The 24,195-nt window shown below is 58.8% G+C and overlaps 1 protein-coding gene across 1 annotated transcript; it reads right to left on the reverse strand.

The window, feature by feature from the left end:
• Positions 1 to 4,760: 4,760 nt before the first annotated feature.
• Positions 4,761 to 19,471, reverse strand: METRNL (meteorin like, glial cell differentiation regulator). Its single transcript, XM_067717305.1, has 4 exons — positions 19,092 to 19,471; positions 13,645 to 14,030; positions 6,558 to 6,617; positions 4,761 to 5,564 (listed from the first exon to the last, which is right to left on the reverse strand). Exons 1-4 carry the CDS (start codon positions 19,250 to 19,252, stop codon positions 5,242 to 5,244), a joined length of 930 nt encoding a protein of 309 aa, XP_067573406.1. The 5' UTR covers positions 19,253 to 19,471; the 3' UTR covers positions 4,761 to 5,241.
• Between the last annotated feature and the right edge of the window lie 4,724 nt (positions 19,472 to 24,195).

The following is a 24,195-nucleotide window of genomic DNA, read 5'->3' on the forward strand; positions in this document are numbered from 1 at the left end:
CTGTGGGGAGGGCAAAGGACCGAGGGGCTGCCGGGAGGTGCCTTCCCACCCTGCAGCACTTGCAGCACATTGGGGGGTCACCTTGGAGAGTGAGAAAAGGCCGTGCATCCATTTCGGGGGCAGGATGCAGTGTTTGGTGGGGAAAGCCCCAGGCCGGGCTCCCTACCGTAGGTTCCTACTAGAGCTTTCAGGGCATTACTGACCCCAAGCTCCGGAGTCCCCATCTCGGTGAGGGGCCACCCCAGGGGCAAAGCCAGTTGAGGCCACGACAGGACCCCCGTGGGCCAGCGAGGACCCGGTGAGTCCAGGCCCGGCTCCCACCACAGCTGCACCTGCGATTGCCCCAGTGTGGCAGTCCCAGCCCTTCTGAGCCCATCCTGTCATGCCACGTCTGTCTTAGCAGTGCAGGTGAGTAGAGCCCAAACACAGGGCAGGTGGAGCATCTTGGGGGTGACAGGTGAGGTACCGAATTCCAGCCACAAAAGAAGAGAAGCTGGGGAAGGTGGGGGGTCCACAGACCTGGGGTGTGTCCGGCAGACAGGAGAGAGCAACGGGGAAAAGGCCCAGCACTTCAGCACGGGCAGGACCCACGAGGGGCCACCCACAAGGAAGAAGGTCCCAGGGTGCTGGGCAGACAGGGGGCCACAGGCAGGCCTTGTAGGAGGTCCCTGGGGCCAGGGGGGCCCATCCCGATTGGTGAACGCCAGAGGACCCCAGCCTCGATGTCAGGATGACTCAGGACACGTGAGCCCAGGTGTGGGCGGTGCGTCCCGGCAGTGCTGGAACCACACCGGACTCTCCTGGCAGTGAGCTCAAAGGCAGCAGGTTACAGTGTAGTGTCAGGTGGCAGAGAGAAGAGGGAAAACACCTGAGACAGGGGTGGCGAGCAGAGAGAGAGAGACAGAGACAGAGGGAGGGACAGACAGAGAGACAGAGGGGGTGGGGGTGGGGAGAGAGCATGATCCCTCATACATCAGTGAGAAAAACCACAACTGCCCTGTGGTCTCCACCTGTGCAGAATCACTTAACTCTGAGATTCAGATGAAAGTTATGAACTGCAGGTAGATGCATAACAGCATTCTACGCACAACTTTAGGGGGAATTCACAAGCACCCAGGCTGCCCAGGCGCCCTACCAAGTCCCCTTGACCCCAGGTAAGAAGGCACCTGGGTGGTTTGTCTCCTGTAGATGTTGTAACAAATTCCCACAAACTTACTGTGGCTAAAAAACAACACAAGTTTATCATCGCCTGGTTCTCGAGTGTCGGCGGGGCTGGTTCCCTCTGGAGGCCCTTCCTCTACCTCCACGGCCAGCACCGACTGTCGAGTCCCCACATCGCATCTCTCTGGTTCTCTCTCTCCTGCCTCGTCTTCCTTACAAGGGTTCTTTTAAGGACCCCTGTGATGACATTAGGCCCACCAGAATAATGTCCCCATCTCATTAGCAATCTTAGTTCCATCTGTGGCTTTAACTCCCCTTTGCCATGTAGGTAACATATTCACAGGCTCCAGGGATTCGGATGAGGACATCTTTGGGAGCCATTAGTCTGCCGTCCACAGTGGGTGAAGATGACAGACAGGATATGGACCACATACGTGGAAACATGGCCCAGACGTCAGGGAGCTGAATGCCAATTGTTCCTCCAACACTTGAGTTGTTTTCTCAGTGCTGACAGGAGGCAGAAAGCAAGGGGAAAGGTCACTTGGTGCACCATCCCTGTCCCTGTCCCCCCACCCCTCCACCCCAGGGCCTTTGCACAGCCTGTTTTCTCTTCCCACATACCAGCTCCTGACTTCCTCAAGGGCTGGCTCAAACCCCACCTCGAACACCATGGTTAAAACTGCAGTTCAGCCACCCCCACCTGCCCAGATTCTGCACCCCAGACCCGTCTCTGCCCTTCTTTTCCCTCTGGACTAGTCGCCACCTCAGTGTGATTCAGCATCCGTGTGTTTACATACTGACAGTCGCCCAGCTCCCCCCGGGGCAGGGTCCTGGTGCTGGAGCTGGAGGGAAAGCCCTGCAGGTACATCTGACTCAAGGCCCCTTTCTTGCCCAGCAAAGAGGAGGCTCACAGAGACGGGGCGCGTGTCAGGCCAGCCAGTCTGGCCTGGGACATCCACCAGGGCCCTTGCCTGGGGCCAGCTGGCCACCAGAGGCCGGGACAGGGACACCTACATGCCACAGTCTTGAGGTTCCCCTGGGTCCCAGCGGGTCACACGAGCGGGTGTGGGTCCTGGCCAGCCCCTGGTGGCACATGGCCCCTACACCTGTGGTCCATCCCACCCCAGCTCCTCCGGACAGTTACCGTGGTGCTGGAAATGAGGTCTGCGGCACGATGAGCAGCCCCCAGCTGGAGGCGGCAGGGTCAGCCTGACTCCCCAGGCAGTCGGGTCGGGGGAGAGGTGAGTGGCCCCCTTGCATGGGGGTGCAGGGGCCTGAGCCCTCAGGGAGCCCAGATGAGCAGGAGGAGGGGGCCAGGGCCGGGGTCCCACGTATGTCTCTGGGACAGCACGGGATAGAGAGGAGAAGAAAGCACCCTCGGCACAGGGCAGTCGTCAGGAAGCAGAAGAGCTGCCCACAGATGCCATGACAGCCGAATGGCTCAGAAAGTGTTTCCTGATCTTGACGTCGTTGGACGGGCCTGAACGAGCATGTCCAATGCTGCAGAGGCCGAGAGAATAAGGACACCCCTTAGGGCTTGCCAGGAGGAGGTGTTTCTGGGCGGTTCCAGGGCCTTGGCCAACCTGTGCAGGTTGCTCAGGATGGGAGGGAGTGGGCACAGAGGGTGCGGGTGTGGGGCACAGCTTAGCAGGAAGAAGGTGGGACCCGGGCACACTGGCCGGGACTCAGGGCTCCTACACGCCTCCCCTTCGACCTCTGGATGGAGCCACAGAGGAGGGCTGGCAGCTCCATCCCCAGAGTGGCCGGGGCTGCCCGGAGCCAAGACAGAGGCACTGGGCCGAGACCGCACGGCAGAGCTGCCAGTCAGCCCGAAGGACCTTCCGGAGACCCTCCGAGCGCCTGGCGTGGCCCCTCAGGGCTCCACGGTGTGTCAGAGAGTGGGCGGGGGCATGGAGGGGCCTCAGACCCCAAAGGGGGCTCTAGGCAGCAGGAAGGCATGGTCGGAGGGAGGTAGGGGCTCTGTGCCCCCTCAGAAATGGTGACCTTTCCGGCTCCTCCCCAACACCCAGTGGCCCTGGGCTGCTGCGGGAGTTCTGCTCGGCCAAGGAGAGGGAGCTCCGCGTGCCGGCACCAGGCCCCCACCTGCAGGGCCGGACTCTCAGCGCCACCTCTCCTCACCATGTCCGACAAGCCCTGCTCTTCCTCCAGACTCTCACCAAGAGACCTCCACCCCCAGGCGCTTCCCACAAAGCTTCTGCCTCACATGGAGGGAACGCTGCTGTCCACCGGACATCAGCACGTGGGGTCAAGGTCCCGGATCCTCCTGGGGCAGATCCCTGCGTCCCTGTACCGACATGAGGAGGGACACCAGCCCCGAAACCCGACAATCTGGTTCTGCAGCACCCGCGTGCCCAACCAGCCCAGGAAACCCAAAGCACAAACCCAGGAGCGGGTCAGCTCCTCCCCGACCGTGGGCCGGGCACGTCTGCTGCTGTCACAGGCGTCCTTTTGGCATAAAGCATCACAGTCATTAGCCACAGTAGGACCTGTGCCTGTCGCCAGCCCTGTTGCTTCAGGTCATCACCCTGCTTCTTCTTGTGCAGGTATCGAGCACCTGCTTCTTGTTGTGACCTGCAGGAGCCCACAGACCTGAGCCAGCGCACACCTGAGGCAGGGCATGCCAGAGTTGGCGCACACCTCAGCTGGTACGTGCCTGAGCCAGGGCACACCTGAGCCAGCATACAGCCTCTCCCCATGTGTGCCTGACTTTTCGGTGCAGTTGGCTTGGTGTTCACTGACCGGTGTCAGCCTCTCCCAGGTCCGTTCATCTCAGCAGCTGCCTGGGAGGAATCGCAGGCTCAGGTCTGATTACATGACACCCCAGCAACACCTGTACTGGGATGAACAGTGACTCCCAAAATTCCGATCTATCCAGGACCTGTGAATGTGAACTTATTTGGAAACGGGGTCTTTGCAGGCGTGATTAAGATGAGGTCTTACTGGATCACGGTGGGCCTCGATCCAGTGATTGGTGGATGTGAGAGAGGAGGGAAATGTGGACAGACACTCAGAGAGAAGAAAGCCAAAGGACGGCAGAGACTGCGACGTGTCCACAGGCCGAGGACCAAGGACTGTTGGCAACACCAGAAGCTGGAAGAGACAAGGAAGGGTCTCCACCTGGAGCTTTTGGAGGGAGCGTGGCCCTTGATTTTGGACTTCTGTCTCCAGAACCATGAGAGAATAAGTGTCTGTTGTTTAAGCTCCTGGGTTGTGGTCATTTGTTCCGGCAGCTGCAGGACACTGACTCATCCTTGAGGATATGGGGCCCAGATCAGGCCCTGGGTATCTAGACACTTGCCCTGTGCTCGGGCATTTGGGGGAAGCTGAGGTCGAAGGGCAAGATCTAGGTTAACAGGAAGGAGGAGGGCAGATGCTGAAGGGGATGGGGGTGGTCCACCAGGAACGCGGGGGGTACCTCTGGTAGAGGCCGAGCGTGGGGGTAACAGCCTCACTTATAGTTCGGCCCAGTGTGAAAGGTCCCTAACGCCAGGGCCGTGGGGCTCCCTTGGAGAAGCCCTGACGTGGGCCCCTAGGTAAGTGCCACACACCACTGACCAGGGCCGAAGACAGACGCGCCATTGATCCGTCAGAGGCTGGTCTTTATTCCCTGGAATGGAAACAGCCTGCAGCCCCCAAATGACATGGCTGGCAAAGTTCATTCTTTAAAAAGCAAAAACAAAATGAAAAAACCATAGGTATTTGGCCCCATAAATTTCCATCATAAGAAACAACGTTGAGTGGCACCCAAGCCTGGTGTCGGGTATCGGCTGTGGGCCACGGCCCTCACACTTCACCCAACACACCAGCCAAATGCAGTGACTGCAGAGGCTCAGAAAACAGTACGCAACGGCACACGAAGGCATTTTACGACACAGGAGTTTGCTTCCTATGAACATTTCTTTTTTAAAAAAATATAATAACTTAGTTGGCATGTTACAGCATCTCCAGTCAATCCACCAGGGAGTCCTTGGCCAGAACCAGCGTGTACCTCCCCAGCTGGAGCGCCAGGCACCCACCCCAGTGTGCGTATCCATCGCTGCGGCAGCGGTCACCCAGCGGTCACTCTGTGCCTATCTCGCAGGGGTTCAGCCCCCTCTCCTCAGCGTCCCTGTACATCCTTTGGAAATCCTTGAAGCGCGGGGCGCAGCCGAGCCAGGCCTCCCCAAAGTGCATGTGGCCGGTGAAGAGAAACTCACCGCGCCCAGGCCGGACGCCGCACTCCAGCAGCGTGGAGACGCGCCCCCGCCAGCCGCCACCCTCGCCCTCTGAGGCCGGCCGGAAGACCCTGCTCTTCTGCCGGTAGAGCCGGCTCACGTGCAGGTGGATGGCTGACTCTTGCTGCGCCGGCTCATGGGTGACATCCTGGATGGAGCCTCGGACGACTGCAGAGGAAGGAGACGGGGGGAGGGTCAGCGGTCAGCAGGGTGCTCGCCAAGCAGACAGCACGCACCAACCTCCCACCCCCAGCAGCAGAACCGGGAGCTGACCCTGAACTCTGCCTTCCAGAAATTTTCACTAAAAACCACAATCCACACACAAGAGGTTGCCTAGGGGTCGTCCCCGCCACTCACACCGTCTTGGGCAGAGATGCTTTTCTACCAAGGGCCAGCCACAGAAGTGGAGAAAAATAGAAGATATGAATCACGTCGTGCACCAAGTTTTCAAGTTAAAACAAGAAAAGTCACTGCAGTTAATACTCAAGATCTGCCGCGGTTCCGTATCAAGATCAGACAGAAACGGTGAAGCTTACAGGGGAGGAAGGTGATGGGAGGGAGAAGGGTGGAGAAGGGCAGAGCAGGCACAAGTTCGGGGACACCGCCCGGCCCCAGATCCCCTCTGTGCAGGGCCAGCGAGGAGAAAGGCTTGTACTTCCACCACCCAACTGCCCTGGGAGCCTGGGGGCGCTCAGAGCCAGGTCCCGCTGGGCCGGCTCCATCGAACTCGCCCTGAATGCTGCCACCCTTAACTCGAGAGCGTTTGTGCCAACGTCACAAGCAGGCGGCTGAGTCCCTGATCCCGACCCTGGCCCTACCAGGGCCTCCAACGCCTGCTGTGGTGCCTACAGGGGACCTGGAGGCAGGCAGGGCACTGAGGAGAGGCTAGAGCCAGGACTTAGACTCACACGCCAAGTAGGAAAATGCTCAGTATCACCTCGAATAGGAATTCCCACCTTAAATAGGAATTCCCAGCTCTCTCCCCGCCCTGCACACAGGTCCCTTCTCGGGCTGGGGTCACTCTAAGGAGCAGAAAGGAAGGCCTTTTCCTGTGACTGCAATCAGTGATGGAAGAGGGGCCAAGCCCAGGATCTTCAGCAGAGTCTCCTCCCCCCAGAGGGTTTAGTTCCCCCACGTGGCGGGAACCGCCAGCACACTCACCAAAGTCACTGGTACAGACAGCCAGGAGCACCTCAGTGTGGCTGCAAGGGCGGCACGGGGCTGTGGGGAGAGAAGAGGGTCAGGCGGGGCCAGTGCATGAACATGGGACCCTCCCGCCCACGGCATGTAGACCACACGACATAAGTCCTCTGACGTCGGGAGCAACTGTCCAGGCCCCGCACCTCTGAAACCAGGGTGCCAAGAGCAGGCGGGGCCTCGACCTCGGCTGCACAGATGGGGAAACGTCTCCAGGGGCCCCAGGCTCACCTGGGCCACCTGCAATGGCGTGAAAACGGAGGGAAAGTGCGGTTTTGCGTTTGATCACACTTAGCTCATTACTGTAGTCGTGCCGGGCAAACAGCCCCTGGGCTCATGGGTAAATGGCTCTTCGGCGCCGAAACCAACCCGAGCTGATCTGAGGCCACGTCCCTGACACCAGCCTGTCCGAGAGCCTCACTCAGCCTCTGTGGCCAGGCCCCCAAATGCCAGGGCCTCCCACTCACACTGCCTGCCCCCACGGCCCCATCTGCCACCAGGATTCCACAGGGGTCAAGGCACTGCCCAGAAGGACCAGGTGACCCTGCTAAAGGCACTGGTGGGCATGAGGGGCACGTCCACCTGCTTCAGCTGTGGGGTCCTCGTCTGACCAACAGGGCCAGGTGGTCACCTCCAAACACCTCCAGACACCTTTCACAGCAAGCCCAGTTCACAGGATCCCCTCTGAGACTCCCCAGACCTGGGTGGGGGCTGATTACTCCAGACAAACCAGTCCTTCTTGGTGGACCTCTGCCCCCCGGTACAGCTCTCACCCCACCTTCACCTACTGCCTCAGACTGGCGTTAAGGCCTCCAGAAGGGCTGGGGGGAGACAGAAACCTCGAGGCTCTGGGGACTCCCCAGGACTGTGGCACTCGTAACTCAGCGGTGGATTTGGGGAGACACAAGTTTATTATTTGGCTCTGATGTTGCACGTTTCCTCACCTATTTCTAGTTTCTAGGGTTGGGCCCAAATTCCCTAACAACAGAAATGTTAGGCGTGAACTCTCACTAGGACAAGTTGCCCTCTGCCTTTTCATGTTCTGAAGGCCCCGCAAAGTCCCCAGGATTGGCACTCACTGGGCCTGGATGAACCTACAACTGTCAGCACACCTGGCCAGCTGCCCTCGAAGCCCCCGAAACGGGCTGAGTTGTCACCTGCCCAGGGGCTGCAGTGACGCGGGGGCCCTCGAGGAGACAGGGAGATGCACAGGGAACAGGAGGGGCCTCCGGGACCTGGAATATGTGTGGGGGAGTCTCTGGTGTCCTGGGACCCCTCGGGGATGGACATGAGCACCCGGAGCACCAGCCCTCCCGTCCCGCCCCCAGGCGGGGGTAGATGTACATGCCCCAGTCTAGTCCAGCGAGGGCATGACTCACGGGCACTTCTGCTAAGTTATCAGGAAAAAGGAGAAGCTGCAGAACAAGAACAGCCTGTCGGACGCCTCTGGAGCATCTGAGAGCACGGAGCACCTCCCTCCCCAGCTCCAAATCCGGAGCCTTCTGCCCACCTGTGGCTTTTTGTCACGAGTGTGGACCCCCAGCCTCAAGGCCTTTCGTAAAAAAGAGGGTGGCCAACTGGGGGTCCCCCACCTCTAACCCGCTGGGGGCCTCCTGCCCACGCAGGGCCTGACAGAGACCCCAGAGTGAAGAAAAGGGGGAGCACAGCCCCGCAGACATCGGGGAGCCTCACATCCCACAAGAGGCGGCGTTTTATTCCAGCCTGTGTGCCGAGGGGCCCGCGGCAGTGGGGAGACTTCCCGTCCTGGCGGCTCACCCAGTGCCCACCGGGTCAGAGGCCCCCGCCTGGGGCCTCGGAACCAGGCCATGCGAACTCCAAGCGCGGGTGAACGGGAGGCAAGGTCCACACAAGCTCTTTAGAAGCTGAGACAGGCCCAGGCCACAGACCGTGGTCGAAACCCAGGCCTGGGTGCGTATGATCACCAAGGCCTGGAGCCTCGAGCTCTCTGTGGGTTGTAGGCCCCGGGACCTCAGCTGACCGCTGGGGAGAAAGGTGGCATGAGCTTGTCCTGGGCTCCCTGCCCTGACTCGCGCCCAGTCCCACGCAGGATGTACGAGGACCCCGGTGGGCCTGGGGGCCGGCGGTCAGCAGCCTGCTGACCCTCCCACCCAAAGCTTCAGCGAGCCCGTGCCGTTGACAGCTGAGCTAACAAAGGCCCCCACAAGACTCTCGCATGACTCTGAGCTTTGTGAAGTGTAGGCACCTTTGTGGAGAACCCAGGCTGTGGACGCCAAGAGGAGCAATCTGGAAACAATTATTAATCGGAGTTAGGCTCGTGGAGGCCGAGTGGAATGCGCTGGTTTCTGACACATCAAATCTTGTTTCCTTGTGGGGAAGATGGGGAGGGGGCGGCCCAGGGGCCGGGTGGAATTCTGGCCTGTGGTTCTCGGAAAGGGGAGGGCTGGGATGTGGACGTTGGGAAGATTACTCTGGAATATGCATAAAATGAACTGAATGAAGTAGAAAAAAACAGGGTCAGGGAGACCAGCCGGGGGCTGCAGCAGGGATGCAGGCAAGAGCGGCAGGTACAGGTGGGGAGGGCGGCATCCCTCTGTCAGGCTCTGGGTAGCCCGATGCCCAGGAGAAGTTTGTAGATGGTGGGATGCTGGTCTGACGGGTGAGACTGCCCAGGTAAGGATGACTGGGGTGGACACGATGTGTGAGACACCCTCTGGGGTCTTCAGTGCAGCTGCGACAGGCGGTGAATGAAGCATTTTAACAGGGAGGGGAGGAAAGGGAGCAACGCTGCCGGAATGTGAGCGGTATTCGCTGAGCAGAGAGCCTCCTCTGATCATCATGACAACCCTGCACTCACCCCAACTCCAGGCCACAGGCTGACATCACCCCAGAGGACCCTGTGGGACCTGGCCAGGGCTGGTCGCCACCTGTGAAACCCCCTCTCCCACGTGCGGGCACAGGGAACGCTTAGCCTCACCAGCTCTCTCGCCCGCACCCACTCCCTTCCCTCCCTCCTCCTGGTGAGGAAGCCAGAGGAGTCACACCTTCCACCCCCAGAGTCCAGAGCTGGGTAAGATGAAAAGTAATTTTACAGTGATTACAGGGGCTGGAAAAGCACTGGTGCAGGAATCTAAACAAACCTTAGGGAAAAAATTAAGTTCTCTCCTGTACTGTTTCCAGGAAATAACGAAGTTTCTTTTCACTTCTGAACGTTGCTGTTTATGCCCCACGGTCCATCAAGCCCGCCCCTAAACTCTAAGGTGCCCAAGTGGGATCCCAGCGGGGGTCTGCGCCTCCCAGGCCCCCCAAAGGGACCATTCGCCCCTGGCTCATCAACAGAGCGGTTTCAAAGGGGGTGGCGAGATGAAGCACGTCAGAAACTGTGGGACCCAGGCCACCCCACCCGGCGCCCATGAGCAGCGATGGGAGTCACTTCTGGGCCTTCACGGCCGGCACAGGGGCAAGTCCTCTTGCCCCCACAACCCTCTGGCTGTGGGTCTAAAACACCACTGTCCCCCCCCGCCACCTCACCTACACGCCGGGGGCCTGCTCTGGGTGGGCACTGCACAGAGCCCAAACCCCAGAGCGTGGATGTGGCCAAGCCTGTGAGCCCCTGCTTCTCAGCCCCTAAGTAGTAAAAGAACATGCTGGAATCCAGGGCCCCCTTGAGCTGCCCCAGGAGAACCACAGAGACGGGGTCTGCATCTGTCCCCTAGAACCAGACCGAGTAACACCCCCGCCCTCCCTCTTTGGCCACCCTAACGCGTCCCCCAGCCCACTGGGCAATGGGGGTCCTGGTGGTGCCTGTTTCCCCAAGTGTGCTGGGACCCTGGGGAGGATGGTCCAGACAGCCTGGCCAGGTCCACAGTCCAGGTGTGGCCTGGAGCTTCTTCCATTAGTGAGTTGCATCTGGCCACTTGCCTGCCTTTTGTATCCTGCCAGATTTTTCCAGCGCCAGAGGAAGGAGTGCCGTGTTACTCAGGTGCCTGGCGAGGCCCTCGGAGGAGGGGGAGGGCGGGGGAGCAGGTCCTCCCCTTCCTGCCACGTGGCAGCCAAATCCCGAGTCCCTGGGGGGCTGAAGTCCCCCTGCCACCTGCCTGCCCCTCTGTATCTGCCTGCCTCTCCGTCCTGGCCTCTTCTTGGCTGTTGGCGAGCCCCAGTCCATATGAGGAAGCCGATTATGCAACATGATGGACACGAGGCTGACATGCTCACCATAAACACTCCCTGTGGAACCGCCCAGAGCTGCGGCAGGTGAGCAAGGCTCATGCACACCTCTCCTTCGGGATCCCAGCCCGCGGTGCCTCTTTAATTTCATATCAGCACAAACTGGAACTCGTGATTCAGCAGCGAGGGAGAAGGCTCATCCACCTCCCCAGCAGGTCAGGTCACGGGCATGTGCTCACCTCCACGGCACACACACTGGGGCTTCGGCGCCACTGGTGTCTCCCCCCTGCAGCCAAGGCCAGACAGGAGAGCACTGCCATCTGAGAGCCGGCCTGGTCCGGGGGAGGTCACGGATGCCAGATGGCCGGCACCAGCATTCCACATTACGTACCCATTCCTTTGGCATTAAAAGCTTAGGGGCCCATCCCTGGGGAGAAGGGATGCACCAGCCTCCCTGATCCCTGCTGCCCTTGTCTCCTTCAGGACAGAGAAGTGCTGGGTCTGCAGCTCCCATACCCTAGGAGCCTTTTGCATCCCCATCTCACGTTCTGACAGTCACTGTATCTGTGCTGCCCCAGGCCAGCGCCCCGGCCACTGGGCAGATGGACAATCACACCCCACCATCCTCAGGGTCTCCGGCATCCCCGTGAGCCCCAGATTTAAAGAGGCACCCCAGGGCCAGGCAGGCGTATGTCTGGGGGATCAAGGGCACCCCAGCAGCCCAACATCCAGCCACAGCCACGTGTCCCGTGTGGTGCCCCGGCCAGACGACCCACCCCATCACACGGGGCCTTCTCCCTGCGACCCCACGGGCCTCTCCCAAACCCACTCACTGCCCTAGCCTGGAAACGTAGACCTGGGGTCTGGGGGAGCACAGACCCTGCCCCCAGGGAGGGGGAAAGAAACAAAGTCTCAGGTCCCTAGGGCTGAGCCACAGGCTCTGAGTCACCCCGGGTCGTGACCCCACTGTGGATTTTCCACCAGAGACGCCGGTCTGTGCCAACGGGAGTACTCAGGGGGCAGCACGGAAAGCACCTTATGCCGTGGCCTCCAAGAACCTGGTGGCGGCCTCCCAGCAAAGTGGAACAAAGCCCCAGCGGGACAGAGCATGTGACCAGCAGCCGAATGGCCTCAACCCGTCAACATTTTAATCAGTAAAAGGAATGTTAGCAAGTCCCTAATATCTGCCCCATCAGCCAACGCTCACCATGGCCAGAGACATCGAATTTGGTGACCGGGTTTCTCCAGATTTTGTTTTTATCGCGAGTTTATCTCTAGCGTCCCCCCACCACCCCCGCCAACGATCACTCGCTGGTGATCAAGATAAAGGCTGTTGTGGTTAAAGTTTTATTCAAGTCCTGGGGTTTATGGCAGCTTTCAGCATTCCTGATGGGGTCCTACCCAGGCAGGCACAGGGGCAGGGGGGGAGGGGTCCTACCTGGGCAGTCAGGCCCTGGGGGGAGGGGTCCTAACTGGGCAGTCAGGCCCTGGGGAGAGGGGTCCTACCTGGGCAGTCATACATTGAAGCTCTGTAACAGACCAGTTTAGTTTGAGAGAGGTTTAAGGTTTTGAAAACTCATCTGAGCCAAGAACACAGAACAATAAGATGTAGATTCCCACTCAGGAGAAAGTCTGCATTTCAAATCCTAGTAGGTCTGGTTTTTTCCAATGGAAGATTTTATTCACTAAATTATATTATTTGGGGGGGGCTGGCCTAGCCCTCAAACCAGGTGTTTCCACCTCAGCACTGCTGACACTTGGGGATAAGTCACTCTTCGTGTTGGGGTGTCCTGTGCTGATGCCTGGGGCCAGGTCATTCTCTGTGGTGGGGCTGCCCTATGCACTATGGGGTGTGGGCAGCATCCCTGCCTCGCCTCCAACACTCAATGCCATAGCGCCCCCCACTGACCACCATCCTGGCTGGTCACCGCAGGAACAGCCTTCCTGGAACCTGCCCCCACCACTACCCAAGCTCACACCTTCCCCTTGGGAGGCATCTTCCTCCCAACTAGTTCTGGAATTGAAGCAGATGGTGCACCTGAGCCCCGCTGACCCCCGCCCCATGCGCTCGGACCCCACGAGGTCATCTGTGCCTTGGAGCAAGGGTTGCACCTGGCCTGGTTGTCCCTATCTAAAAGACAGGACCCTGAGTTTTCCCTGTGTGAGAGCTCTTGGGACCACACACTTCTCTCTGCCCACAGAACTTTCCAGAGACCAACACTGTCTTCCACACAGGGCCCCACAAAGCTGTCTGCTGGCCTCAAAAAAAGGGAAGGAAAATCTAAAGCCAACTCACCGGCCCTCGGCCACCCAGAGACTCCCTCCGGTACCTCACCTGAGGTTCCCAGGTCATCAGAGCCACTCAGCTGCCCTGCATGGCATGGTGCCGGTGCCCTCACCGACACCCACAGATAAAACGGCTTGTGAACCTGGGAATGGTTCACGATTCAGGACATCCCAGCTCTGCATGGCTCTGGAACGTGAATCAGACTCAACTTCCACCCAAAACTCAATGTTTCAGGGACTGCAGCCGACGCCAAAAACACTCGGCCAACTCGTGTGTCAGAAGAGATTCTGGGGCAGTTTGGATGGTAACAGCACCCATTTCAAATCTCAGTCAAAACTGGTCCAGGGGAGAAGAGCATATTATGGGCCAGGACCGTGTCACAGCTCTGCTCTGACCTGTGGCCATCGTCCCAAGTCCAAACTGCCCACAGCACTAACGGGGCACCTGCTCCCGGGAGGGCCCCTCGGCCGCCCTCAGGCAGACCTGCCAGGCCTGAAGCACGGACTCGAGCAGCATGTTCAGGGGCTGTGCTGAGGTGGGGGTGGGAGATGATCGGGGGGTCTGGGAGACGAGAGAGGACCCCTGAGGCCACCACCCCACCCTGGGCACCACACTCACCTGACAGGGTGTGCAGGTCTGGCCCCGCATGCCGGCTGGTCAGCTCGTACTGGAAGCCCGTGGTCCTCCTGCTGATGTCCTGCTGGGGTGTCGCCTCCACGAACAGGCCGCCCTGCTCGAAGCTGAAGCACGGGGCCTGGCCGGGCCCGAGGTCCCCGTCCCGCACCAGCAGTTTCAGTTCTCCAGTCTTTTCCAAATAAATATTGGCCCCGGACGAGCCCCTGAGGGGCTTGATGCACAGAGTCAGGTGCCGGGAGGGCGAGAAGGTGTTGGGCCGCAGGTTCACGATGAGCGCACCGGTCGGGTACATCCACTCGACAGTGCCCGTGGAGCAGCGCAGGTACACCTGCTCTACCTCCTTCCTGTGGGCCTCGTGCGTCAGTCCGCTGTGGAGGGGGAGATTCGTCAGCTGGGAGACGCCTGCTCGGGTGTCCGAGCACCCCTCACCCACAGGCAGGCTGGCACCGTCTCCACCCTGCAGCTCAGGGCCCACCTCCAGGGAGGGGTGGCCACACGGCCTCCCCCGCCCAGTTCCTTCCAGCGCACCGGCTCCGAGCGCTCTGGTAAGTGTGGGAGCTTCTGACTCCCAGACCCTCTCGCCACCTGGACACTCTGTTGGCCTCTGAGCCCGTGTCCTTGGGAAACCCCTGAACAGGGGCAGTGATGGGTGCAGTGGAGGTGAGAACCAAGGAAAAGACGGCTCTTCCAAAAAATAAACAGGGAAACACCAGTGGGACTGTGGCACCAACCCAAGTTCCAGATAAGCAAATGAGGGCCAGGAAATGTTGGTAGATTCCCACTGAGTGTGAAGACCAAGGAGCAGATTCAAGTTACAGGAGGCACGCTGGAATGCAATGCACATATAATAAATAATGCACTCCAGGGAGCAGCTTTTAAACCAACTGGGAATGTTAGCAATTTGTGGGGGGCTGTGTAGGTTGTTGGTGAGTTTTGTCTTCAGGATGCCCGTTAGGCACAGTGTTCATATTTTCCTTAAGGTGATGATGTGACTGCTTTTTCATTCATTTGCAAACCTGAAGACCCTGCATTGCCAATAGTATTTTTTTCAAAGCAAACACAAATAGCATCAAAGCAAGACACAAAAGTAAAGTAAAGGTCCTCCACAGGGAGACACGGGAAGGAATTGTGGAAAAGCAAAGGGAGGGGGACACAAAAGGTCCGCAGATAACCTGTCTTCCCGATGCGGACTGTTGGGGAGCCCAGTGGGTTTCACTCCTAATAAAAAGCAAACAGGAAAAAATGAAGTGTGCTATGCTCTTGGGGAGGCAGGTCTTGAGTAAGTCATAACATTATGTTTTCGAGAAATTGAAACCATCAAAAACGTTCAAGTTTCCCCTACTCAAAACTGTAATGTAAATGTCAGCTTGTGGTAACGGTTACGTCATAAACACCAAGCAGCCCGGGAACTCAACGGTGACTTCAACTAAGTGTTTTATTACATGAAATTTGGTTCTGATCAGATCTCAGACAGGTTCACCCACATTCTTAGGATTTTTATGTGAAATAAACAATACTATATTCAGAGCCCTGGCCTGAGTGAGTTACCAGAAACCTTTTCTGCAGAAGAGAAAACACATAACATATGGTTTGCATTTACTGTTGGTGACTCATGCTCCAGGCCCCGAAAAACCTCACTTTTCATGCAACGGCCAGCTGCAAGCTAGGGATGCACAGTCACCCTGCAGACCACATCAGAAGGAGGTGTCAAGGAGGTGGACTCCCTCCTCACTCCACTCCCCACCCCCAAGGCCCTGGGTCATGAGCAGCCTGGCCTCAGACGCCGAGCAGGGCTGCACACACAGAACAGACTTACAAATTACAGTCACATAAAACTCACACAAGCTCATCTGACACATAGGAGGGGATAGGCATAATTATAGTGCTGGGTGACAAAATTAGACTAAATGGTGTGTGGTTGCCACAGATGACTATAATCAGCTCTGCGCTTACGCAGCCAAACAAACTTTATCACAGTGTCCCTCCTCTCCTGGCTCCAGCCTTGAGGGGCAGCTGGACACTTACGCCATGCCCAGACACCAATCCTCAACTCTCTCTCCCACAAAAACCACCCCTTCCAAGGCTTCGCTTCCCTCTTGGTGGGAAGTGGGGGACCTAGGGGTTTAGGGAGTGGAGACCTCACACCAGAGGCTGTGGGTACCTCTCACGAGGTTGCCTTAACCCCAACAGTGGAGGGTGAAATGGGGAGGCCCACCCTCCACCCGCGTCTTGGCAGGCGCAGAGGGGGCCCTCGTGAGGACAGATGGCCAGCCCATGCTGCCCAGGGGGAGGCGGACCCGAGGCTGGGGGCTGCCATCCACCAGCCTGCGTACATGACCACGTGCACCCATTTACTCACACGTCACTCGCCTAAAAGGGGACTAGGAACAAAACGACAGTGGACACGTGAGAAATAAAGCGCCCATCACTTCACCCTCTAACAGGTCCAGCCCGTCCCCGGAGCCTGCACGGGCCCTGCTCTGCCTCCTCTCTCTCATTCTGCTAAAACATCAGGACCAACAAGACTCTCACTAAGCACCCAACACAGGAGTGTCCACACTCTCATCAGAGCAGCAGCTCCATTCAGACAGACATCTGCTCAACAAAAGTGCTGGAGATGCAAAAACACACCACATCAGTCATGGTCACTGATGATGGTATGTTACAATCTTCACATGACATGCAGGTGACATCCTAACTAAGAAAAATGAAATAACTGCTTTCTGATGTTATGACAGAGCTATAGGATGCAGAAAAAAACTGTGGTTCTATTCAACCTTAGGAAACTGAGAAGACTGATTTGATCCTGGATTATTTAAACTGAATTAATGTGTTAAAAAAGAGTCGGCAAGTGTCACCCCCCCCCCCCAGGAGGACACATCTGTGGAGCACCTTTATGGGAAAGATGGCAAATTCCAAGTCGCTATGGGGACTGTCTGACAGGGTCAGTGTGGTGGCAGCAGAGCCCACACCACTCACAACCATAGCCTGGCTCAAACCCTGAGTCACCAGAAGGAAGTGATGGTCTCTTTTTGAATAAAGTCAGGAAGAGCTTCTGATCAAGGGCGAAACCAATAGGCGCTCCTGCCTGGAGTTACTTTTCATTTCCCCACCTTGCAGGAGAGATAGCCCAGGTGTGACATAACCGGCAATGCCCAGCCCATCGCAGTAGGAAAGTTCACGGTCCACCTTTATGACCAGGGCCTAATAAAGATAGGGCACGTCCTGCCCCTGCACAGGGAGAAGGATTTCAAAACCCTCTACTTAATTGCTTGGAAACACCCAGAAACACATTAGGCCTGTCAAATGTGAGTGGCCAGTGTCATAAAAAACAAATCCCTTCCTATCAGGGGATCAGAATCCACCCGGCACATCAGGGTTTGCACCACCCTGTGCTGTCTTTAGAAGGGCTCATAAAAAGTCGTAAATGCTATAGAGTCAGCAGGCAAACCAGCGCACCGGAGTAAGAATCTGTCAGCTGATTTGTGAAAAAAAACGATAACTGGGGGCAGCAATTACAATGCAAGGGGGGCTTACGCTCCAGGAATGTGACCTGGCCCTGTCTCTGCTCCAGATCCCGCCCACAGCTCCTACAGCCACTGCAGCCGCCCTTGGCCGGGTTCTGCCTTTGGGTTGAGTGGAGGACGCTGGAGGGTGTCCAAGTCCAGGGGTCCATTAGCAATGATGGAGGAAGAGGGGCCGCAGGTAAGTGGCCCTTCTTCTCCCAGTAGATAAAGAGGATGCACAGGGACAGGAAGGTGAAGGGATTCCTCTACCCACTGCAAACACCTGCGTGGTCCAGGCGCAGGTTGGCCCCCTGACCAGCCCTCGCTCACAGCTCCCTCTGGGCTCCAGGGGAGGCATCCTCTTCCAGGCACATGGTCCTCCAAGAATGTGAAAAGGATGTCAGCTTCTCCTCTGGAAACTCAAGCTCACAGGGTGGGACTGGGTTTCTGTTTTTGATCTGCTGAAGCAGGACACCCCAAGGCCTCAGTTTGGGGATGCACTGATTCATCCAGCAGAGGCTGCAAAGCAGGGAGTTTAATTACCAGCGAGGGGGAGAGGGCAGCCCCAGAAGAGTGTGTCAGAGTCAGAGGCTCCCCGCCAGCTCTGTGCTGGCGCCAGCATTCTCCAGGCCAACCCTCCCCCAGAGCTCCGATCTGCCACTCAGGGCTCCAGTCTCAGCTCTACCACCCCTGCTGTGGTGTGAGCTGGGAGAACTTCTGCAGCAGGGAGGGTGGGCAACACCAGCCCAAGCTCAGGAGCCCAGGACCTTCACTCTAGAAGGCTGGGAAGCGGAGAGAAGGGAGCAGGGTAATTGCCAGTTTCCACAGAGAACTGGGTCTGTACGTATCCAAGAGGACCAGCAACTGCCCTGCTGACGCAGAACCCAGCACAGTGGCACAACCCTTACCTTCTCGGAAAAAACTGTCTTCACTCAAAATAACCCCGTGACACCCCACAGCATGAGGTGTCTGCCAGCGGGAGTCTTCCCATCAGAAGTCAGGGACTTAGGGGCCCAGCACGGTGGGACACAGGGACACACCCAGATCTAAGGGCAGCACCGGCCCATAGCGTTTTCGGAGAAAAAGACGCTAGTATCTCCCTCTGCGAACTCCTGAATCCGCAACTGCGGAAGCCCAAGCAGTCTTCTCCGACAGCGAGGTGCCTGGCTCGGGGCCGGCGCCCTGGCGGACGGAGGTTCTCTGCGCCCTCACCCCCACCCCCGCCCACGCTTGTGACTTGCCTGTCACACTGCAGTTTTTTAAAAAAGTCCTCGGCTGCCTGCCTTGGCAGAGGGCGTGAAGGGGGGTCGCAGAGCCCAGCGCGCGCTGCCAAGGGCGGCCTGACCTTCACGGGCCGGGGCGGGGGGCTCCGCCAGGCCCCGAACTCGCCCTGCGCAAGGTGCCCGCCCGCGGGTCTCCGCCCGCACCGACGTGGTCAGTGCGCGGTTAGCGCCAGGGCCCCCGCTCCGACCACCGGAGCCGCCGCTCCCTCCTGCGGACCCGTCCGTCCCTTCCCGCTCGGCCCTGAGCGCAGGCCCGGCTCCTCCCGGCCCGGGGCGCGCAACTCCTCGCCGAGGGCAGAGCCCGGGAAGGGCCAGAAGGCCGACCCCCGCCTGCCCCCAGTGAGGGGTCGCGGGGTCCGAGCTGCGGCTCTCGGGGAACCAAGTGGGGAGCGGCGCGGTCCGGCGCGGGGCGAGCGGGCTGCTGGAGCCGACTGACACCACCGCGCTGCAGGCGCGCCTCCCCCTGGGCGTCCGCCGGGCCAGGGGACCGGGACGCCGCGGGCTCTTTTGTTCTAAAACCGGGGGCGGGGGAGGGCGGGGACGGCACTCAGCCTGGAGAGCGGGCCCCCGAGCCCCCGCGCGCTTGGCCCGCGGGGAGGGGAGTGGACCCAAGGGCTGGGGTCGCGCCGCGCGAACTCACCTCCCCTTCCAGCTGCACAAGTCGCTCGAGTACTGCGCGCCCGCGCCGCCCAGCAACACGGCCAGCAGCAGCAGCAGCGGCGGCGGCCCAGGGCCCGGGGCGGGGGGCCTCGGCCACAGCTGCCCCGTGCGCCCCCCGGCCGCCCGCGCCGCGCCCCGCATGCTCTGGCTCCGGCTCGGCCGCCGGCCCCGCGTCCGCGCCCACCGAGCAGACCCTCGACCCGGCGCTGCCAAGCGGCCGGGCTTCGAGTCCAGGCGGTCAGGTCGTGCGCCCCCCGCGCCCCCAGGGCGGCTGCCCGCCCATCCCCGCCGGAGCCGGGGCCGCCCGAGCCCCTGGAGCCGCTGGAGCCGGGCGCGGACCTCCGCGCCCGCCGCCGCCGCCTGAGCCTCTGAAGTCTGCAAGTCCGCGGTCCCGGTCGCTGCTCAGCTGGGGGGCGGCGCCCGCCCGGCCGCTCCGCCCCGCGCGCCGGAACTCCGCCCAGTGCGCCTGTGCCCCGCGCCCAGGGATCCCGGCTGGACGCGGCGGATACCGGAGTCAGCGGCGCGGCGGGGACACTAAGCGTCGGGGGGCGTGTGGCCCGAGGGTGGGACAAGCTAGGACGCCGCGGAGAGGAGAGGGCCCGTGAGGGACTGGGAGAAGGGTCCGGGAGAGAAGAACCAGGCTGGAAAGTGAAGTTTCGAGCGGGAGGGGGACGGGCAGCACCGCGTCCCCAGCCTGTACGATGCGGGGGCGGGGTAGAAACCCGAGACCCCAAGTACGTGCAGACCCAGGCCGGGCGCCTGGCCAGCAGGTCCGTCCAGCAGTGGTGGTGCTGTGGCCCCATCGTGCAGACTGAGTCTGGAATGGCCTCTGGGCTGTAGCAGGGGCACCTGGCCGTGCCACTGCTGTGTGACCAGCCTGAGGCCGTCAGAGATGTTCCTGGCACCCACCCTCCACAGGATTTGAGTGTGCTTTGCGGAAGTTCAGACTCTGTCCCTTTCTGCGGCCCGCGGGGGAGGGGAGGACCAACTGTGGCTGCTGATGTGGCTGACTCACTGTTGAGTGTGCGGTGGACCCTGGAACACCTATTCCACAGAAAGGCTCTGAACTTGCCTGTCGAGGCCACCGCTCCTGTGCATCACTGCTGTGCTCCCTGCTGGTCCCCACTGCCCCTGCTCCAGAGTTAGTCTAGCACCCGATTCACCAGCTTTGCTCTTGATTCTTCGTGGTGGGGACCCTCTTGTGCATTGTAGGAGTTTAGCAGCATTTTGGCAGTGGCTGTCCCCCCATCCCCAGGCTTGGCAACCTGAACTGTCCCCAGATACTGCCAAATGCCCCCTGGGTGCCGAATTTCCCTGAGGTCCCTGTTCTAGTGGGACCCAGCCTAGTGAGTGCAGCGTGATGAGAGTGGCTGCCTTCACCAGGTGGTCACTGGGGCCCCCAGGTGCCTGACATCCAGTGGGGGAGACAGGGGGACATAGGCAACCCAGAGGACACTGGCCTCTGGAAGGATGATAAGGGTCTGCCAGGCGGAGGGAGGGAGCTGTGGCACTCCAGGCAGCCACCCCTGGGATCACAAAAGCAGGTTTTTCTGCTTCCTCAGACTCTGGTGTTGGTCTGAGCGAGCTCCAGAGCCTGAAACAACATCAAATGGTGGAGAAATCTGACCTTGTTTTAGCATTTCTTTTCCAGGCAAGATATATTTCAGGAGGAATTTCGAGTGACCTGCGGGGGAGGGGAGTGACTTCCTGTGCCTATTATTTTCATGTTGCACCCTTTCATCTGGTTAGAGGTTTGGAAGTCTAATTTGGTTGTAGGGATGGAATCATCACCCTCTGGAGAAGCCAGAGTCTGCAGGTCCAAAACAGATGGGGCTGAGAGACAGCCGTTCTCAGGAGTGCTGGGGCAACAGTGGGGGCGTTGTTCCACCTTGAAGGAGGTTACAACTGAAGAATCTGTTAGGGCAGCCCTGGAACTGTGCAGGTCAACCCACCCAGCCAAAGCCTGGAGCAAAGACCCTGCCTGGTCAAAAACAGTGATGTCATCCCAAGACCCAAAGTCAGCTTTGAGGCTAGAGGACTACACATGTGCATTCTGGGCTTGGGGGCCTGCTGTACCCCACACCACACCCCTGTTGCTGCAGGTACCAGGGTGCAGAACTGCTTTGAGAAGTGAGCCAACTGAAACTGCCACCCAGGCCGCTGGGGAGAGGGGTCTACTCGTTGGAATCTGGAAGCTGCAACCACCTCTGTGCCCGCCGAGCCTGTCTGCACAGCAGCACTTCTCACCTCGGGCACTGCAGGTGATAAAGAAATGCTTTATAAGCAGCCTGGCTGGGCACATCCACCCAAGAAGGACCCTGTGGCTGGTCAGGGTCCAGGTCTTCACACAGAGGAAGAGGCGGGGCAGCTTTAGGGCCCTTTCATATTACAAACGCGGAGTCAGTGCTACCAGCCTGAGTGACCTGCTCAGGGTTTTAGAATCCTGTAGTGACCGCTGGACCAAAGGGGAGAGCCGTCTCTGGGGTGACACGGAGCTCGTTCCCATCCCAGGCTCAGGGCTGTAACCTAGAAGGCTGCCAAACCACCTCTGCCCGGGTCCATTTCCCTAAAACAAGCTCAGCACGATGGTGCATGGAGCACTGACAGAGCAACGACACAGGAGCGAACGCTGCAGTCTTCAGTTGATTTATGTCGGTATTGGCTCATTGATTATAGCACCTGTGCACACTAATTGGAGATGCCAGTAAGAGAGGAATCTGGGGCAGGGGAGGGACTACATGGGAACCCTCTCTACTACCTGCTCAGTTTTCTGTAAACCTAAAAATTAAGACTATTAATTAAAAGTTCTGGCAGTCTTCTTGGAAGAATCTGATAGGATCTTGGGACCATCAGACCTAAGTCTCTGTGACAGGCCCTCACTTCTGGAGACACAGGTGCCTCTGGATTCCTGGAGGGTCCCTGAAGCAGGAATTTCCAGATTTCCCTCCTCCTGACAAGCGCCAGCCTCAGGGTGCGGCCGCAGCAGCAGAACTGGTTCCTCATATCGGCGCTCAGCTCTGGGCCTCCTGGCGCCTCTTCGCCCAGCAAGGTGGGGCTGATGAGCCCTCCTGGCCATGCAGAGCCACTTCCTGGTGCTCGTGGTGTCAGCTCTTGTGGGGGCATATGATGTTTGGGGTTGAGGCAGCAGGATGAGATGGGTCTTGTCTGTCTGAGGCCACCCAGTGACAGCCTGCCCTGCTTCATGCCCTAGGGCTTGGCAGGGACAGGGAAACCCTGCAGGATCCCAGGCAGTCGGAGAACCTTGGGGTGTGTTAGTCCGTGGATGGCTGGGGGGGACACTTCCCAGTGAGGCTTACTGCCAGTTAAACCCAGGAAGGGGCCACAGCAGTGTCCCCACCCATAGTGGTAAAGGAGATGGGCGTCATGGTGTCCGAGAGAAGCTGGGCACCTCCCAGCATTCACAGTCCCCCCAACACCAGAATGCCCGCTGGAAGGCAGGGTGCAGGACCAGACCCACTGGGGTCAGATGGCAAAGCTGCCTGTCCCCACACCTGGGTGACAGCCCCACCGTCCTGCCCGAGTACCTTCCACAGCCCCAGGAAGCCAGAGGAATGGGGCACAGGCGGCAGAGGGATGGGGCTCAGCGATGACAGAGGCCACACAGCACAGCTCAGCGTACTCTTGAGGTGCACGCTCTGGGCCTCGCCTCTGCTGCGTATGGCGGGGCGGTGATGTGGGCGATTCCCACAGAGCTGCCTGCCCCACCCCATAGGTCCATGCAGAGCGCGTAGTGAGGGAGTCCGTGGCCCAAACTCAGGTCAGTATCAACCTTCACTTGTGATCTGTTCATTCACTCAAGAAATGTTTCCCTGATGCCTCCTGGGCACGTCTCTGTGGGGCGTTCCAGGGGTGCAGCCCCTGACTGGGGCCAGCCCGAGAGGCAGCAGTGGTGGCCTTCAGTGAGACCATGACCCATGGTTACGGCCGGACAACTGCAGCTCCCAAGCGTGCAGCAGGTGACCGTGCTGCCATCTCTCCAGTCGTTCTTTTTTTTTTTTTCTTTTAACATCTTTATTGGAGTATAATTGCTTTACCATGTTGTGTTAGTTTCTGCTGTATAACAAAGTAAATCAGTTATATGTATACATATATCCCTATATCCCCTCCCTCTTGCGTCTCCCTCCCACCCTCCCTATCCCACCCCTCTAGGTGGTCACAAAGCACCGAGCTGATCAGTTGATCTCCCTGTGCTATGCAGCTGCTTCCCACTAGTTATCTGTTTTCCATTTGGTAGTGTATATATGTCCACGCCACTCTCTCACTTTGTCCCAGCTTACCCTTCCCCCTCCCTGTGTCCTCAAGTCGTCTTTATTCCTGTCCTACCCCTAGGTTCATCAGAACCTTTTTTTCTTCTTTTTAGATTCCATATCTAACAATATGGTATTTGTTTTCCTCTTGCGGACTTACTTCACTCTGTAAGACAGTCCAGTCGTTCTTTTAAGTGTGGCAGGGACCCACCACCCGAGGAAGGAGGCTCGCTGGGGTGGGGTCTGTGGGGCTGGACACCCTTTCCCAGCCTCTGAACGTCGGGGTGTGGCAGACGCTGTGGGTGATGGATGGACCTAGGCTCTGACATGGCCCTCTTTCTGGTCTGGTTCACACGGGCAGTGGGGTCAGGGTCTGTTTCTGAGTCTCATTACCTGCAAAGTGGGTGGGGTCTCGATTCTCAGGGAGATGTAGGGGGTGTGACATCATCACACAAAGCCTCATGTCAGGTGGGTGTGGTAACCTTGGCTCAGCACAGATGTTGATTCGGGGGTCAAGGTGCCATCTGACTCTCAGCAGGACTCGGGACCCTGTGGGGGGCACCTTCTTCCCAGCCCCCTCCCCACCACTCTCCCCAGAGCATGAGTTCTTTGAGACACTAACACAGCCCAGTCGCTGTAAATGCTTTCATTTTTTGCCCAGTCTTGAGGTCTTCAAATGTGTATTGATGGTCATTCTCTTATTCAAAATGTCCAGTCACCTGAATCTGCTCATTGAAGAATCAACTTCCTCCCCTAGAAACTGGACACTTCCAGAAAAACGTTAAAAGTTTTCCCAGACATGTCCAGGAAATTCTC

Source organism: Pseudorca crassidens, chromosome 19 (genome assembly GCF_039906515.1).
Source record: "Pseudorca crassidens isolate mPseCra1 chromosome 19, mPseCra1.hap1, whole genome shotgun sequence".
NCBI classification, from domain to species: domain Eukaryota; kingdom Metazoa; phylum Chordata; class Mammalia; order Artiodactyla; family Delphinidae; genus Pseudorca; species Pseudorca crassidens.

Coding starts and splice junctions, on each gene's coding strand:
- METRNL (XM_067717305.1), bottom strand. CDS start 19,252: ATGCGGGGCGCGGCGCGGGCGGCCGGGGGGCGCACGGGGCAGCTGTGG. Junction 14,031..19,091: donor TTGTGCAGCTGGAAGGGGAG/GTGAGTTCGCGC, acceptor CCCCCTCCACAG/CGGACTGACGCACGAGGCCC. Junction 6,618..13,644: donor AGACCTGCACACCCTGTCAG/GTGAGTGTGGTG, acceptor CTCTCCCCACAG/CCCCGTGCCGCCCTTGCAGC.